We start from the raw sequence: 14505 nt of genomic DNA, 5'->3' as shown, positions 1-14505 counted from the left end.
CGTGCTCTACACAACCTCAGGATCACAACCATAATTTTAAAATAATTTTTGGACCCCGCACGCGCCCCCACGCGCCGTCCTATGCACGGCCCTACGCGCCTCCCACGCGCGGCCACGTGCACTGCACACTGACGGCGTCAACTGACGCCGTCAGGAATATTCCTTTAACCTGACGGAATATTCCATTATACTTAACTGACGCCGTCAACTGCCGTTAGGAATATTCCGTTAAGTCTAACGGAATATTCCCCTTTCTTCTCCGGCGAGACGCCGGCGCCGGCGACGGCGCCGGAAAACTGGGTAATTTTCAAACTAAGTTTTCTCCTTCGTTTTTCAACCATTTTCCACGATCTTTATACCAAAATGAAGCTTAGGACTAGTAGAACAACGCTAGACCAGTTTTAAGGCCTAAAAATCAAGGAATTATACCTGTCTTCAAGGTCAAAACTCGGCCAACTTTGCACAGGACGATCCCGACGTCCAAATTCACCCAACGAACCACTCCCAAGCTCCTGGGAACCTCACAAACATAACCACAAGCTCAGAAATCCCTAAAACTCAAAGTACAAACTTTGCATGAACAGTACAAAAATCGGCCATTGTTGAATCGACGTGAAAACGATGTGTTTCTCACTTGAAAAGGGTATGGCTAAGCTTGCCTCGACCTCACGAGTTGAATGGTGTCCTTGGTTTCCTCGATCTGTGATGATTTGGGTGGTTTTGATGTTTGTCCGTACGTCGAAGGAAGAAGAGGAAGAAGAAAGGGAGAGAGAGAGAAAGACACGGGACAGAGACAGAGAGAGGGTGATGAGAGACAGTGTAGGTGCAGGTGTGTGTGTGTGGCCCAACACATGCCACCACACACAAAACAACCCCACAATGTGACGAAAAACACACTAGGGGCAAAATGGTAATTCCACACGTACGTTTTAATAATCCCGGGACGGGATGTCACACAATCAATCATAGCGGAGTATGAGAGAAGCCTTCTGCCATAAGGCGACATTATATCCCACTGTTTCATTCATCTCATTCGACATGGATTGTTTCTTTCTAATTGACCAATTAGTTCTATGTTGTCACTAATCAATAGAACACGGTTCAAAATCCTCACTTTTCATTTATATCAGTTCAATTAAATCTTCTTTATTTTTAATGTTCTCTTGTTTTCATTACTTGAACTTGTCGTTTAAAGCTTGTATTCCAAATTCAATAAAAGTGACATTATAGTTTCCCTTTTATTATGAATAGATTGTTTTAACTCTGATTGTCTTACTCAAAAAGCATGGATAGAAATTATGGTTGTTCTCAAAATAAGAACAATGTCGAAGATATTTATCTCGTAGACTGTGCAACTACATATACGATACCTTGAGAGCGAAAATATTTCTCAAGCATAATGCTTACAAAAGTAATCGTAACAACAATAGTTGGCCAATTAGACGTAATTAAAGGCTCAGGAAAAGTGAAGTTATGTTACCAAGTGGAAATAGTATCCATACAAAATGTGTTATACGTTAATCAATCTACAAAACATTTGTTGAGTTTTTTTGGTTTTTTGTTTTGTTTTTTTTTTTTTTTTTGTTTTTTTTTTTTTTTTTGTTGAGAAAAATAAGAAATTTGTTGAGTTCTTAAGACATACATTTGAAAGGATACCATATTGAAACAAAAAATGTAAATACTGAGGATACCCAAAAGTGTACATAGGAGAAGTTGCACGGTTTATGAAGTGGATTATATTATCCATACATAGAGACAACTGAAGCACATAATGTCATGAACCAGAAGTTCATTGATCCAAAAATTTACATGCTTTGGCATGACTGTCTGGCCATCCAAGATCCACCATGATGCGTAGGATCATTACCAACTCTAATGGGCATCCATTATTGAGAAGGCATATTGCTATATCAAATGATAACTCTTGCAAGGCTTGTATCTCGAGAGAAGTTGTGGACCATTTCGATATTTTATGGTTTTGGTTGATGCATCTACACGATAGTCAAATGTTTGCCTCTTGTCTACTCAAAATGTAGCTTTTGCAAGACTTCTTGCTCACATAATTAAAATACGAGCACAGTTCCTAGATCATCTTGTTAAGTCAATTCGACCTGATATAATGCTGATGAATTTACATCTCAAAATTTTGATGATTATTGCATGACACTAGGCATTGTGTTAAACACCCTATTCCTCATGTCCATACATACACTTCAATTAATCGCTCGCGCTCTGCTTATGGGAGCAAAATCGCCAGTTTCTACATGAGGACATGCTGTTTTTAGAACAAAGATTTGATATTCACAATAGGAATAAAAGACTTGGGATTCTAGTTCAACAATCCCACTAAGCACTACCAGCAATGCCACTACTATCGAACGTCCTGATCTTAAAATCCAAAACGTTCAACTGGAATGTTGGAAATATATGAGATAATAGACAGGAAATTGCCTAGGTTATACCTAACGGAATTGATGAATTTTGTATGATCGTCTCGTTCTTGCGCGCCTTAGCCATTGACAAGCACGAATGCCACAATTTATAGAATTAGGTTGCATCTAACCTGGTTAGATTACATACTTGTTCTAGCATAGGGATCAAACCGGTTGTAGAATCGAACGATAGGAAGAGATTTGTGAGGGAGAAATTCCTCTCTATAGGAAGAGAGAAGAGATTTGTGTGAAGGGCGTGTGAGCGAGAAATTACTCTTGCATGCTAAGGAATGGCTGCTTTATTGGAGGCTAAGCCAAGCCCACTATCCAAACATATTCCACAAGAGAATATCTTTTAATTAACTCAACAACTAAAAGATATTACCAAGAGATATTAGCATAACCCATCTCCACATTTGGGTGGATTATTATTCATTTAATAATTGCATTAAATGAATCTAACATGCAAAATTATTCCAATCTTATTGCAACTGGGATCGGAATATTTGCGTCCTCCTTTCATGGCTTACAGGGTTCCCAAACAGTACGGAAAGAAAAAACAGAAATAGAAAATAAGATTCTTTACCATTTGATTAAATATATAGTAAATACTAGGGAATTAGGAAAACCCATCAGGAAAATGCTGCGCTGGGAGAGGTGGAAGCCTAGGGAGGTGGCGCAGATACTGTGGTTTGTGAGGAAGGGAAATCAGCCCGGTAGACGGCGAGATCGGGAAGTGACAGAGGACCTCCATGAGAAGCAGACAGATCGGAGAGAGAGCACTGCGGTGGTGATTGGGAGGGGGCAGCGTTGATCTGGGGAAAGAGAAGGGAAGAGAGGTGAAGAGAGTGGAGGAGAAGGAGAAACGGGTCGGGGAAGACATGGGTTTTAGGTTTTATTTATTTATTTTATTTTTTTAATTAATTATTTTAGGATAAATTATTATATTTTTAAATGCATAGATTTTTTTTTTTGGCCACATAGCATAAAATTGGTAATCACGTCAATATAAATGTAGATCTTATATTTGTCACAGTATCACTTAATGGTTTACTTAATAAGGTTTATTTAACAAATTTTTTAACGGATGTACGAATTAAAATAAAATGATAAGTAAATGTCCGAAAACGAAATGTTTTAAAGATGTTATATGAGGTTGCAATCGATCCAAAATATGAAGGGATAAAATGTAATTTACAAAAGAAAAAGTGGAAAAAAGGAGAGGAAAATAAAAAGTGGAAGATCAACATCTTCCACGCACGCGACCAACACGATCAAGGGCAAAATAGTCACTTCACTGTACAAAACCCAAAAACCGTGAATAAAATGAGGGACAGAACCGGCGACGCACTGTTTATTTCGTGCCCTCCTCTTCAATAATTATACACTTCGAGTTCAAATTACACCACGCAATATGCACGTTTGGCATGGTTATTTATCTTCTCTTGAGAAAAGTCTTGCAGATCTTCTCCCAGCACTTCCTATCTGGTTCAACTAATTGCAGTACAGACCTTGCGTTTTCAGCAAAACCTTTCTCTATGCAGTTGCTGTTGAAAAGGCGATCGATGAGATTCAAAAGAATGTCCTTACAGTACTCAGGATGACCTTGAATGCCCAGAACGTGGCCTCCAATGGTGAACATCTCCACACCTGTTTTGTCCGAGTACGCAATCACCTCCGCACCTGAAGGAACTTCCCAGACCTCATCTTGGTGGCACTCAATGATGGAAAGCGCAGGCGGCATGTCGTCCAAGTAATTAAGGAAGCTGAATGGAGCCAAGTCCTTCACTATCTTCACTTTCCTCAGCCCAATATCCCACCCTGTATAAGCTTTCCCAACCTTTCCTCCAAGTGCTCTGCACAACACCTATACAAGGACAAAGCAAGTAATACTCAACTTTTGGTCATCGTACGTAACGTGAAATTAGATTGAAGTATATGCTACAAATTAATAAACGCAAGTATAAGTAGTACTATTCTCTTACCAGAACATGTATGTATATGTAATAACCTAGGTACATGTCAACATTTATATATATATGTACCTGATGACCGAAGCAAATTCCGAGGACTTTCTTCTCCATGGCATCCAAAGTTTGCAAGAGAAAGCAGAGTTTCATGATCCAGTAGTCATTGCCATAAGCATTATACGGGCTGCCACTGACGACGAAGCCATCATAGCTTTGAAGGTCATCCATGCCAGGAAACTCTCCCTCTACAACCCTGTACAAGTCCCACCTCTCTCCTTCTTCCCCAAACGCTGCAACAAACACATTGAAATACCCACCATACACTTTCTTCACATAGTCTGAGTCCCTTGCCGCCAGCAGAAGTGCATATGATCCAGATCCACTCTCCTTCTCAGCCTTCATCTTTGATTTTGAGTAAACAAGAAACAAGCCAGCCAAGATATATATGTATATCTCAACTTGAAATTCTGGTAAGTAGCTAGCTAAATATATATGCGCCGAATGTATGGAGCTTGCTGTTTGAAAATAAGCAAAGCAATTGCTCCCATATATAGGAACCGGAGTTGCTTTGTTTTTCGTTTTTTAATTTTTTCGGAATCTTTACACAAGGATCAAGTGACATATAATATTATAATCTTTCTCTGAATTTAATTACAAAGGAACTAAAACGAAAAATAAAAGGTAATGCTAGGGAGACTAAATTTGTAAACTAAACGATGTGTTCCCAATAGGAATAAGCACGTTTATCAACGTTTAAGTAATAAACTAACTATCAACTTTTATGTCCTTTAATTTTCAAAACTTTGTCTTCAAATTTAGTCTCCTAGCATTACCCAAAAACAATAGCAAATAAATTCCAGAATCAGATGCCAGTACCAAGTTGGAAGACAAGCAGAATGTTGCCAGAAAATTGAGTGCACATATAGGAAGGCGTTTAATGATGGAGATATATGGCACTGGCTTTGTTATAAACATTACATAGGAAAACTGAAAATTTGTTATAATAAATAAGAGGATAAATAAAAAGTAACCTCAGAATCCTGACCTAATAAAGGCATAATTTCAGAATCGAGACGTATTTTAGGAACATTGCATTCAACAAATAAAAAGAGAAAAATAATTTTAGAATCGAGACGTATTTTTGAAACATTACATTCAACAAATAAAAAGAGAAACAGTTGATGAATTCACTCTAGACCTACAGGAAATGGCGCTTTTTCTTTCTATATTGAGAATAATAATAACCCTAAACATGAAAAATAAGGACAAAGTATATTTGAAAAGTAGAAACATAACAGTATACTGTTGTGAATTAATTATGAGGTGATTCTCGTCCATAAATTTTTTATTTTTTTTTTTTGATTCCATAAAAATTTTCAAATCGCACTTTTGTGAAACAGTAAACATATTTTAACATGTTTGCAAATTTTCCAACGGTGGCAATATTCACACAACTTTTTTAACTTTTCACCATTTTTTTGTGTTTTGGCCATCGGATAATCAAATGAAAACAAATATAATTAAATATAGATGCGTAAGAGACTAAAAATAGTATGTGTTTATCATTTTTACATTTATAACTTCTAAATAAAACTCAAATTTTGAATATTAAGTCATGTTAGATAAAAGTTGTCCGTGACTTTGTGTTTATTTACAAAATCACGCCACCAAATCCTTTATACTTTTTTTTAGACATTTAATTTGTTTAGCATATTTTAATTTTGCCACTTAGTATTACGATCCAGTGATATTCCTCTTTACTTGTAAGTAAAAGGTCTTAGGTTCGATTCTCGCCAAAGGCGAATTTAAACCACATTATTGTTAGCTCATTGTGAGGCTTAGTCCATCCATTCTCTTTAGTGTAGATAATATTGTTTGTTAAAAAAAAAAACAAATTTTAAGTTTGTGTGAACTCCCCAAATCCAAATCCAAAACCTACTTAATTAGATCCAATATATACGCACATATTGACACACCCCGATTGAGATCAGGGCATGTTGGCCATCCCGTGAAAGTGACGTAATCATGTGCACAGTGCGGAAGCTAATAAAATAATAATAATAAATAAATAGTACGAATAAATAAAAACTAGCTTTACACAAGGTAATAACGAACAAGTGCAAGCGTAAGTGTGAACACTAAGTTCAGAGCACGAAGACCGGGAGAAAACGACACAACAAAAGTACACCCGAAGGTGGTCCTACACTGGTGATCGTCTGTCAGATATGCCGGGGAAATCCTCAGGGAAGCCACCAAACGTACTAGCCAACTAGAACATGGAGGGGCGCAAAACAAAAGCGTGAGTGGGCAAAAACAAAGCTTTTCGAAAACCATTTCATAAACAAGTTCTAACCCCTCGCCGTAAAACCTGTATACTTCCCAAAAAATATAATATACATATATATCAATCATGCTCGGAAAGTATGCTATGCCAAAATCTCAAAGTAAAATGCAAGTGCTCAGGTAAAATCACATCAATGCCAAGTAATCTGTCAGCCGGAGTCACCTAACGTGACCTGTACGGCTGAATCTAGAGCTCAAATCTCCATCTCACTAAGGGCTGGTTTGGTATTGCTGTGCTTTGAAAAAAAGCTGCTTCTGCTGTGCTGTGAGAATAAGCAGCTGTGAAATAAAGCAGTAGAGTGTTTGGTAAACTTTTTTGTAAAAGTGCTTTTGAAAGAAAAAAAGCAATATTAGAGTGTTTGGTAAACTTTTATGTAAAACAGATGTGAAAAAAAGCTGGTTTTTCAAAGCTGGGTTTTGCAGCTTCTTATTTTTGGCTTTTTTTCATCCAAAACTGTGAAAAAAAGCTGAAGCTGAGTGTTTACCAAACACAAAAACAGCTCCCAGCTTTTTTTTATAGCAGCTTTTTTCAGAATCACCTCAGTACCAAACCAGGTCTAACTAGACCTGCACACGAGTCGGAACCACCTAAAGTGGTCTATACGACAAGCCTGGGTGTAATATAAGTACGCTCAAGTGCTAGGATCACGTGAAGGCTGGGCGAATAATCGCAGGTCACCTACGAGTCAAAACCACCTAAAGTGGTCTGTACGACAGGAATGTGCACCTAACTTGGATCCAAGATGAGCGTGTGGTGCGGGAGGTGAACTTCACGTGAAGGACTGTGCCCAACTCTGGGCGGCAGCACTAACACCGGGGGTGCAGGTTATGAGCTCTCTATGCATCTCAAATCACTACTGAATGTAAACATAAATCATAACTCACCTGACACTTACCTGTGCGTCTGCCGCACCAAACATATATAAACATATGCGATTCATAATGCGTAAATCAATGACAAACTATAAACATGGCATATAAACGAATAAACATTTCATTTCACTTTCTGGGAAAAGTATAAGTATATAGGTATATACGGAAAACCAAAAGCCCACTCACTGGTATGTGGAAGGGTCGTAACCCCTTAGCCTCGAGTGACCACGCTCGTCCTCGGGATAGGTATCACCTATATGCGAAACAACTATAAAAACGTTAATTTAAAATCACATAACCAACCTTAAGAAATAACTTCTCATACAATGCTCAAATGGGGTGTATGAATACACCAACGTGATCTACTCAACCTCAGGAACATCCCCATATTTTTAAAATAATTTTTCACCGTCGCACGCGCCGGCCAAGGCACGGCCACACGTGCCAGCCACGCGCAGGCACGTGCCTGGCACGCTGACGGCGTCAATTAACGCCGTCAGGAATATTCCGTTAACTTTAACGGATTCTGTCAACGGCCTTAGGAATATTCTGTCCAAACCGACGGAATATTCCGTCGTCTTCTCCGGCGAGGCTCCGGAACCAGCGCCGGCGCCGGAAAATCGGGAAAACTTCAAATCGTGATATCTTCTTCGTTTTTCAACCAAATTTCACAAAATTGATACCAAAATGAAGCTTACAACGAGAGGAACAAAATCATACCACTTTCAAGTGCTAAAATCCACGGAATCTCGCTGGGAAAATACCCCCAACTCCGGCCAACCTCGAAACTCACGATCCCGACGTCCAAAACCTTCAAACGAACCACCTCGAGCCTCCTAAGGACCTCACCAAGCTTCCTACAAGCTTGAAATTCACAAAAACATAAGAATTTATGTGTGCATGAACAGTGCCAAAAATCGGGTATCCCGAGTTCGACGTGAAAACGAAGGTATCCTTACCTGAAATGGGTATGGTTGAACTCCTACGGACCTCACGAGCATGAATATGTACTTTGTTCCTTCGATCTGTGAAGATTTGGGTGGTTTCTATGTAGGTCCGTACAAATGGAGGGGAAAATGGGAAAGGAAATGGCACAGGACAGGTGCAGGGATAGGGAGAGGGTGAAGGGAATGTGTGGGGGAAAATGTGTGGTGCAAAACCAGCCACACCAAGCTCAAAACAACCATACAACGTAAAAATCACACTAGGGGCAAAATCGTCTTTTCACACGTACGTTTTAAAATTTTCGGAACGGGCTGTCACACATATATTCTACATATTATGTATACTAATACCATAAAAAGAAGTAGGTAAATTAATTTTGTTAAAAATTAAAAAAATGTAGATACATTAACTTTTGTAAAAATTCAAAAATAGGCACATTATTTTCATAAAAATTAAATAGTAGGTAAGTTATTTTCAGAGTAGGTAAATTATCATTATTATTTTTTTAACAAACAATATTATCTACACTACAGGGGAGGAGATGGGCTTAGTGTGATATCCCACATCGCCCAGGGGAGTGATCCTTATATGTATATTCTCATCCCTACCTAGCACGAGGCTTTTTGGGAGCTCACTGGCTTCGGGTTCCATAGGAACTCCGAAGTTAAGTGAGTAATGCGCGAGAGCACTCCTATGATGGGTGACCCACTGGGAAGTTCTCATGTGAGTTCCCAGAAACAAAACCGTGAGGGTGTGCTGGGGGCCTAAAGCGGACAATATCGTGCTATAGTGGAGTAAGGCCCGTGACACACCCCGATCAAGATCAGGGCATGCTGGCCGTCACGTGGAAGTGACGTAACCATGTGCACAGTGCGGAAGCTAAAAAAAATAATAATAAAAGTAGTACGAATAAATAAAAACCAGCTTTACACAAGTAATAACAAACATGTGCAAGCGAAAGTGTGAACACAAAGTTCGGAGCACAAAGACTTAATGCAATCCGGGAGAAAATGACATAACAAAAGCACACCCGAAGGTGGTCCTATACTGGTAATAATCTGTCAGATATGCCGGGGAAATCCTCCGGGAAGCCACCAAAAGTGCTAGCCAACTAGAACCTGGAGGGGCGCAAAACAAAAAGTGTGAGTGGGCAAAAACAAAGCTCTTCAAAAACCATTTCATAAACAAGTTCTAACCCATCGCCGTAAAACCTGTATACTTCCCAGAAAATATAATATACATATATATCATGCTCGGAAAATATACTATGCTAAAACCTCGAAGTAAAATGCAAGTGCTCAGGTAATATCACATCAATGCCATGTAATCTGTCAGCCGGAGTCACCTAACGTGACCTGTACGGCTGAATCTAGAGCTCAAATCTCTATCTCACTAACTATACCTGCACACGAGTCGGAACCACCCAAAGTGGTCTGTACGACAAGCCTGGGTGTAATATAAGTACGCTTAAGTGCTAGGATCACGTGAAGGCTGGGCGAATAATCGCGGGTCACCTACGAGTCGGAACCACCTAAAGTGGTCTGTACGACAGGACTGTGCACCTAACTTGGATCCAAGATGAGCGTGTGGTGCGGGAGGTGAACATCACGTGAAGGACTGTGCCCAACTCTGGGCGGAAGCACTAACACCGGGGGTGCAGGTTATGAGCTCTCTATGCATCTCAAATCACTACTGAACGTAAACATAAATCATACTCACCTGGTACTTACCTATGCGTCCGCAGCACTAAACATATATAAACACATGCAACTCATAATGCGTAAATAAATAGCAAACTATAGGCATGGCATAAAAACGAATAAACGTCCATTTCACTCACTGGTATGTAGAAGGGTTGTAACCCCCTTGCCTCGAGTGACAACGCTCGTCCTCGGGATAGGTATCACCTATATGTGAAACAACTATAAAAACGTTAATTTTAAAACACATAACCAACCTTATGAAATAACTTCTCATACAATGCTCAAATGGGGTGTATGAATACACCAACGTGATCTACTCAACCTCAAGAACATCCCCATATTTTTAGAAAAAAATTTCACTGTCGCACGCGCCCCCACGCGCCTGCCAAAGCACGGCCACACGTGCCGGCCACGCGCCGGCACGTGCCTGGCACGCTGATGGCGTCAGTTAGGAATATTCCGTTAACTTTAACAGATTCCGTTAATGCCGTTAGGAATATTCCGTCCAAACTGACGGAATATTCCGTCGTCTTCTCCGGCGAGGCTCCGGCGCTGTCGCCGGCGCCGGAAAATCGTAAAATTTTCAAACCTTCATATCTTCTTCGTTTTTCTACCAAATTTCACAAAATTGGTACCAAATTGAAGCTTACAACGAGAGGAACAAATTCATACCACTTTCAAGTGCTAAAACACACGGGATCTCACTGGGAAAACACCACCAACTCCGGCCAACCTCGAAACTCACAATCCCGACGTCCAAAACCTTCAAACGAACCACCCCGAGCCTCCTAAGGACCTCACCAAGCTTCCTACAAGCTTGAAATTCCCAAAAACACAAGAATTAACGTGTGCATGAACAGTGACAAAATCGGGGTATCCCGAGTTCGACGTGAAAACGAAGGTATCCTTACCTGAAATGGGTATGGTTGAACTTCTACGGACCTCACGAGCATGGATATGTACTTTGTTTCTTCGATCTGTGAAGATTACAAGGGTTTTGGGGTATGTTCGTACAAATGGGATAGGAAATGGGGAAGGGAAATGGCACGGGACAAGGTGCAGGGTAGGGAAATGTGGGAGAGTATGTGTGTGGTCCACATCCTACCAATAGCAAACCAAAAACAGCCACACAACGAAAATTCACACTAGGGGCAAAATCGTCCTTTCACACTTACGGTTTAAAAATTTTCGGAACGGGCTGTCACATCCCGGGTAGTGGTCCAGCCCGGGCCGGGATGTGACACTTAACCTAAAAATGGGCCAACAATAATGTGGTTCAAATTCGTCTTTGGCGAGAATCGAACCTAACACCTCTCATTTATAAGTGAAAAGGAATATCACTACACCGTAGTACTAAGTGGCTATACAATAGGTAAATTATTTTCATAAAATTAAACAATAGATATTTTGAATTAAACACTAATAGAGTTTTGTTTAGAGAAAATGGGTTGTATGTGGAGCTACCAGCTAACCCGCTTTGGAAATTGATGAAATTTCCAGCTTCCCAAGTGCTCCAAGGGCATGTTAATGGTTGTTGCGTCCGCATTTAGTATTTCATGAAAATTCTCTGTGTTTGATATTTTTCATAGTCTTTGATATTTTTCATGGTCTTATTCTTTTCGTTGGGGTTTGTCACTATTTGTGTTTGTGTTTGAGATGTACTAATTGCAGTATTACTCGATTACAGATTTGTAAAAATGTTGTTGGAATGATTAGCTTGATGTTTTGGATTTGGTTGTCTATATTTTCTTGGGACATTATACCCTTTTAAATTTTGCCCTCACCTCGACTATTCATGGCTTGACTACTAATTGCATTGATTGAAAAACAAAAGACTTATCACTATTCACATCTGGCATTCTAATTAGCCATGAAACATTTTTCCTTTTATCACAAACAAAGGTTGATCTAGATAGAAATATGACGCGTGTAATGTTTTTTTATAAGCGCAACGATACAGTGGCTTCATTGATTTAAATCGAACAATACAAGATGTTGCTATTCTTGGTATCACTACTAAATTAAACAGTTTGCGTGATGAGGAAGATTTTGTCATGCAAATCATTATTAGGTCACACAAAATCTATGGCAACTAGAAAATCATCCCGCATATTTTGTCGGGACGGGGTCGGAGGTCAACGGGCTTGATTGGTGTGCTTGCTCGGTGTGGAAGGGCTGTGAGGGCGATGGTGCAAAAAAACTAGGGAGATGTATTCCGGAGAAACTAAGGGCTTGTACAAGCATCGACATTTGAGACTTGTATGATGCCAGCTCACTCCTTAGGCCAGCAACTTCTTGCGTCAAAGCTGTAACCTGGCCCTTTGACTGCGAGGATGACGAGGCTCTACTCTCCTGCCGCCTGCCATTTCCCATCCCCCGACAATAAGTCCCTGGCCTTCGATTGAAAATCTGGTCCAACGTCTCTGTCACGATGTGAAACCCTGCATCCTCAGGGGGATCCACAGACTCAATCGACGTGTCTGAAGGAAGCTGGAAGGTAGACTCTTAAAGCATCAACTGACTCCTCTCCACCATAGTCGCCTGTGAAAAAAATTAAACATGGATTATTAATAAAAAACAATTTGAAATAATTAGTATAAATGTTGAATGCATAAGAAATTACTTACATGAAGGGACTTGGTCAACTCATTCCCAGGCCGAACATAAACGTCAGCAAAGACGTCAATCTCGGGAAATTTTGAACCCTCCTAAAATTGAAAAAGATAAGGAAAATGTTAGTAAGAAAAAAAAATATTAGCTGCATTTTTAAAATTGGAAATGAAAGATGTAATATATACCTTCTGTCGCGCCTCCAACCTTTAAGAGAAAGGCCTTAAACCCGAATGGTGGAGAAGAGTCTTCTTCTCCTGATTGATCTTATTCGCCTTCGCCTTCTTCTAGCATAAAAAAAATAAATGTATTAGTTGTAATACTTAAAGAAAATAATAAAAATAATAATAAACATTAGTAAAAATTAAAAAAGTAAAATGAAAGAAGTCGTAATTAAAAACGCACCACATAGCTCGGCTTCTGAAAATGACCTCAAAGCCAAACCCAACTATCTTGTCGGTCCTCCAACTCCTTCGGACAACCCTCCTTGAGAGTGACCTGCGGATCATCAAATTGCTGGAAAAATTGGTGTAGGTCACTCTTCCACTGCTTGTAGCGTTCGGAAAATAGCCGATTGAGGTACGCGAACATGTCCTCGTCCATGTCCTCTAAATTGTAGTTTGTCTGCAATGTAACAAATATTTTGAAAGTATTAGTAATAAAAGATAGTAATAAATATAAATATATAAATTTTACATGAAAAGCATTAAAAAGGCAAAGCTACTTACGGACAATTGGTTGCATACCGTGTTCTTCGTCTCCTCCGGCATCGCCTTCCAAGACTTCCACCGCATAGGGCAAAAGGTCCGCACGACATGCCCAATGTCATGGGCCAATGCACTATGCTGCTCCGCCGTTGGTGCTGCCCGATGTTGCTCATCATATCCGATTGGGATAGGACCATTGGTCACCCGGGTAACCTTCACTGTCTTCAATTGCCGACAAGGTCCCTGGGTGTTTTTCTTCGCTGCAAAGAGATGAAAAATAAATCATTAACCCAAAACTAAAAACAAATCCTACTAAAATTTTGACATAACCTCCCCTATAATTAAAACATTTCCCAAAACCCTGAAAATAACATAAACAATATACGCATCCAACACAATGATCACAACAGTTTAATAAAAGGTTTGGATACATGACATAACTTAACAAATTCAACCTAAAATAACAAAATTCAGTTAACATGGGAATGAAGGAGTGAATTAGGATTGTATAACTGGCCGTGTACCGGAGGCATTGGTTGTGGATCTCGATGGCGACATCTGGTTCGTAGTGTGGGGGCGCCGGTGTCGGTGAGTGCGTTAGGCACTAACAGGCAACGCCACCGAAGAAGTCGACGATGCCTGTGCCTGTGGGACTGGAGAACCAACTGGGTTAACCAGATTGAACGGCCTATGGTCCATCTCTGCAGGAGCAATGGCGGCAATAGTAGGTGTAGCCGTCGGACTAGGTGTAGAAGTCATCGCCTCCGAGTTCTAATGAGGTTTGACATCTGAAAAATTGGAAATCAATTTGTTTCGTACACAAAGATTTAACTTTCCATACACATGCTAATAATTTCAACTTAAAATTAAAACAAAATTTAAAAACCCTAATTCTAAACCCAATTCAAGTTTGGCAGAAACA

General features: G+C 39.8%; 1 protein-coding gene across 1 annotated transcript; it reads right to left on the bottom strand.

Annotated features, from left to right (window-relative positions):
- Positions 1-3753: 3753 nt before the first annotated feature.
- Positions 3754-4804, bottom strand: LOC137736586 (gamma-glutamyl peptidase 5-like). Its single transcript, XM_068475829.1, has 2 exons — positions 4478-4804; positions 3754-4299 (listed from the first exon to the last, which is right to left on the bottom strand). Exons 1-2 carry the CDS (start codon positions 4802-4804, stop codon positions 3868-3870), a joined length of 759 nt encoding a protein of 252 aa, XP_068331930.1. The 3' UTR covers positions 3754-3867.
- Positions 4805-14505: the final 9701 nt, after the last annotated feature.

The sequence above is a fragment of the Pyrus communis genome, chromosome 6 (genome assembly GCF_963583255.1).
Source record: "Pyrus communis chromosome 6, drPyrComm1.1, whole genome shotgun sequence".
In the NCBI taxonomy this organism is placed as follows: domain Eukaryota; kingdom Viridiplantae; phylum Streptophyta; class Magnoliopsida; order Rosales; family Rosaceae; genus Pyrus; species Pyrus communis.
The sequence above is the reverse complement of the archived record's forward strand: the minus strand, read 5'-3'. Positions and strand labels throughout refer to the sequence as shown.

Excerpts from the sequence above, each read along its gene's own strand:
- LOC137736586 (XM_068475829.1), bottom strand. The coding sequence starts at position 4,804 with ATGAAGGCTGAGAAGGAGAGTGGATCTGGATCATATGCACTTCTGCTG. Across the intron at positions 4,300-4,477 it reads GAATTTGCTTCGGTCATCAG|GTGTTGTGCAGAGCACTTGG; the intron begins GTACATATATAT and ends GTCCTTGTATAG.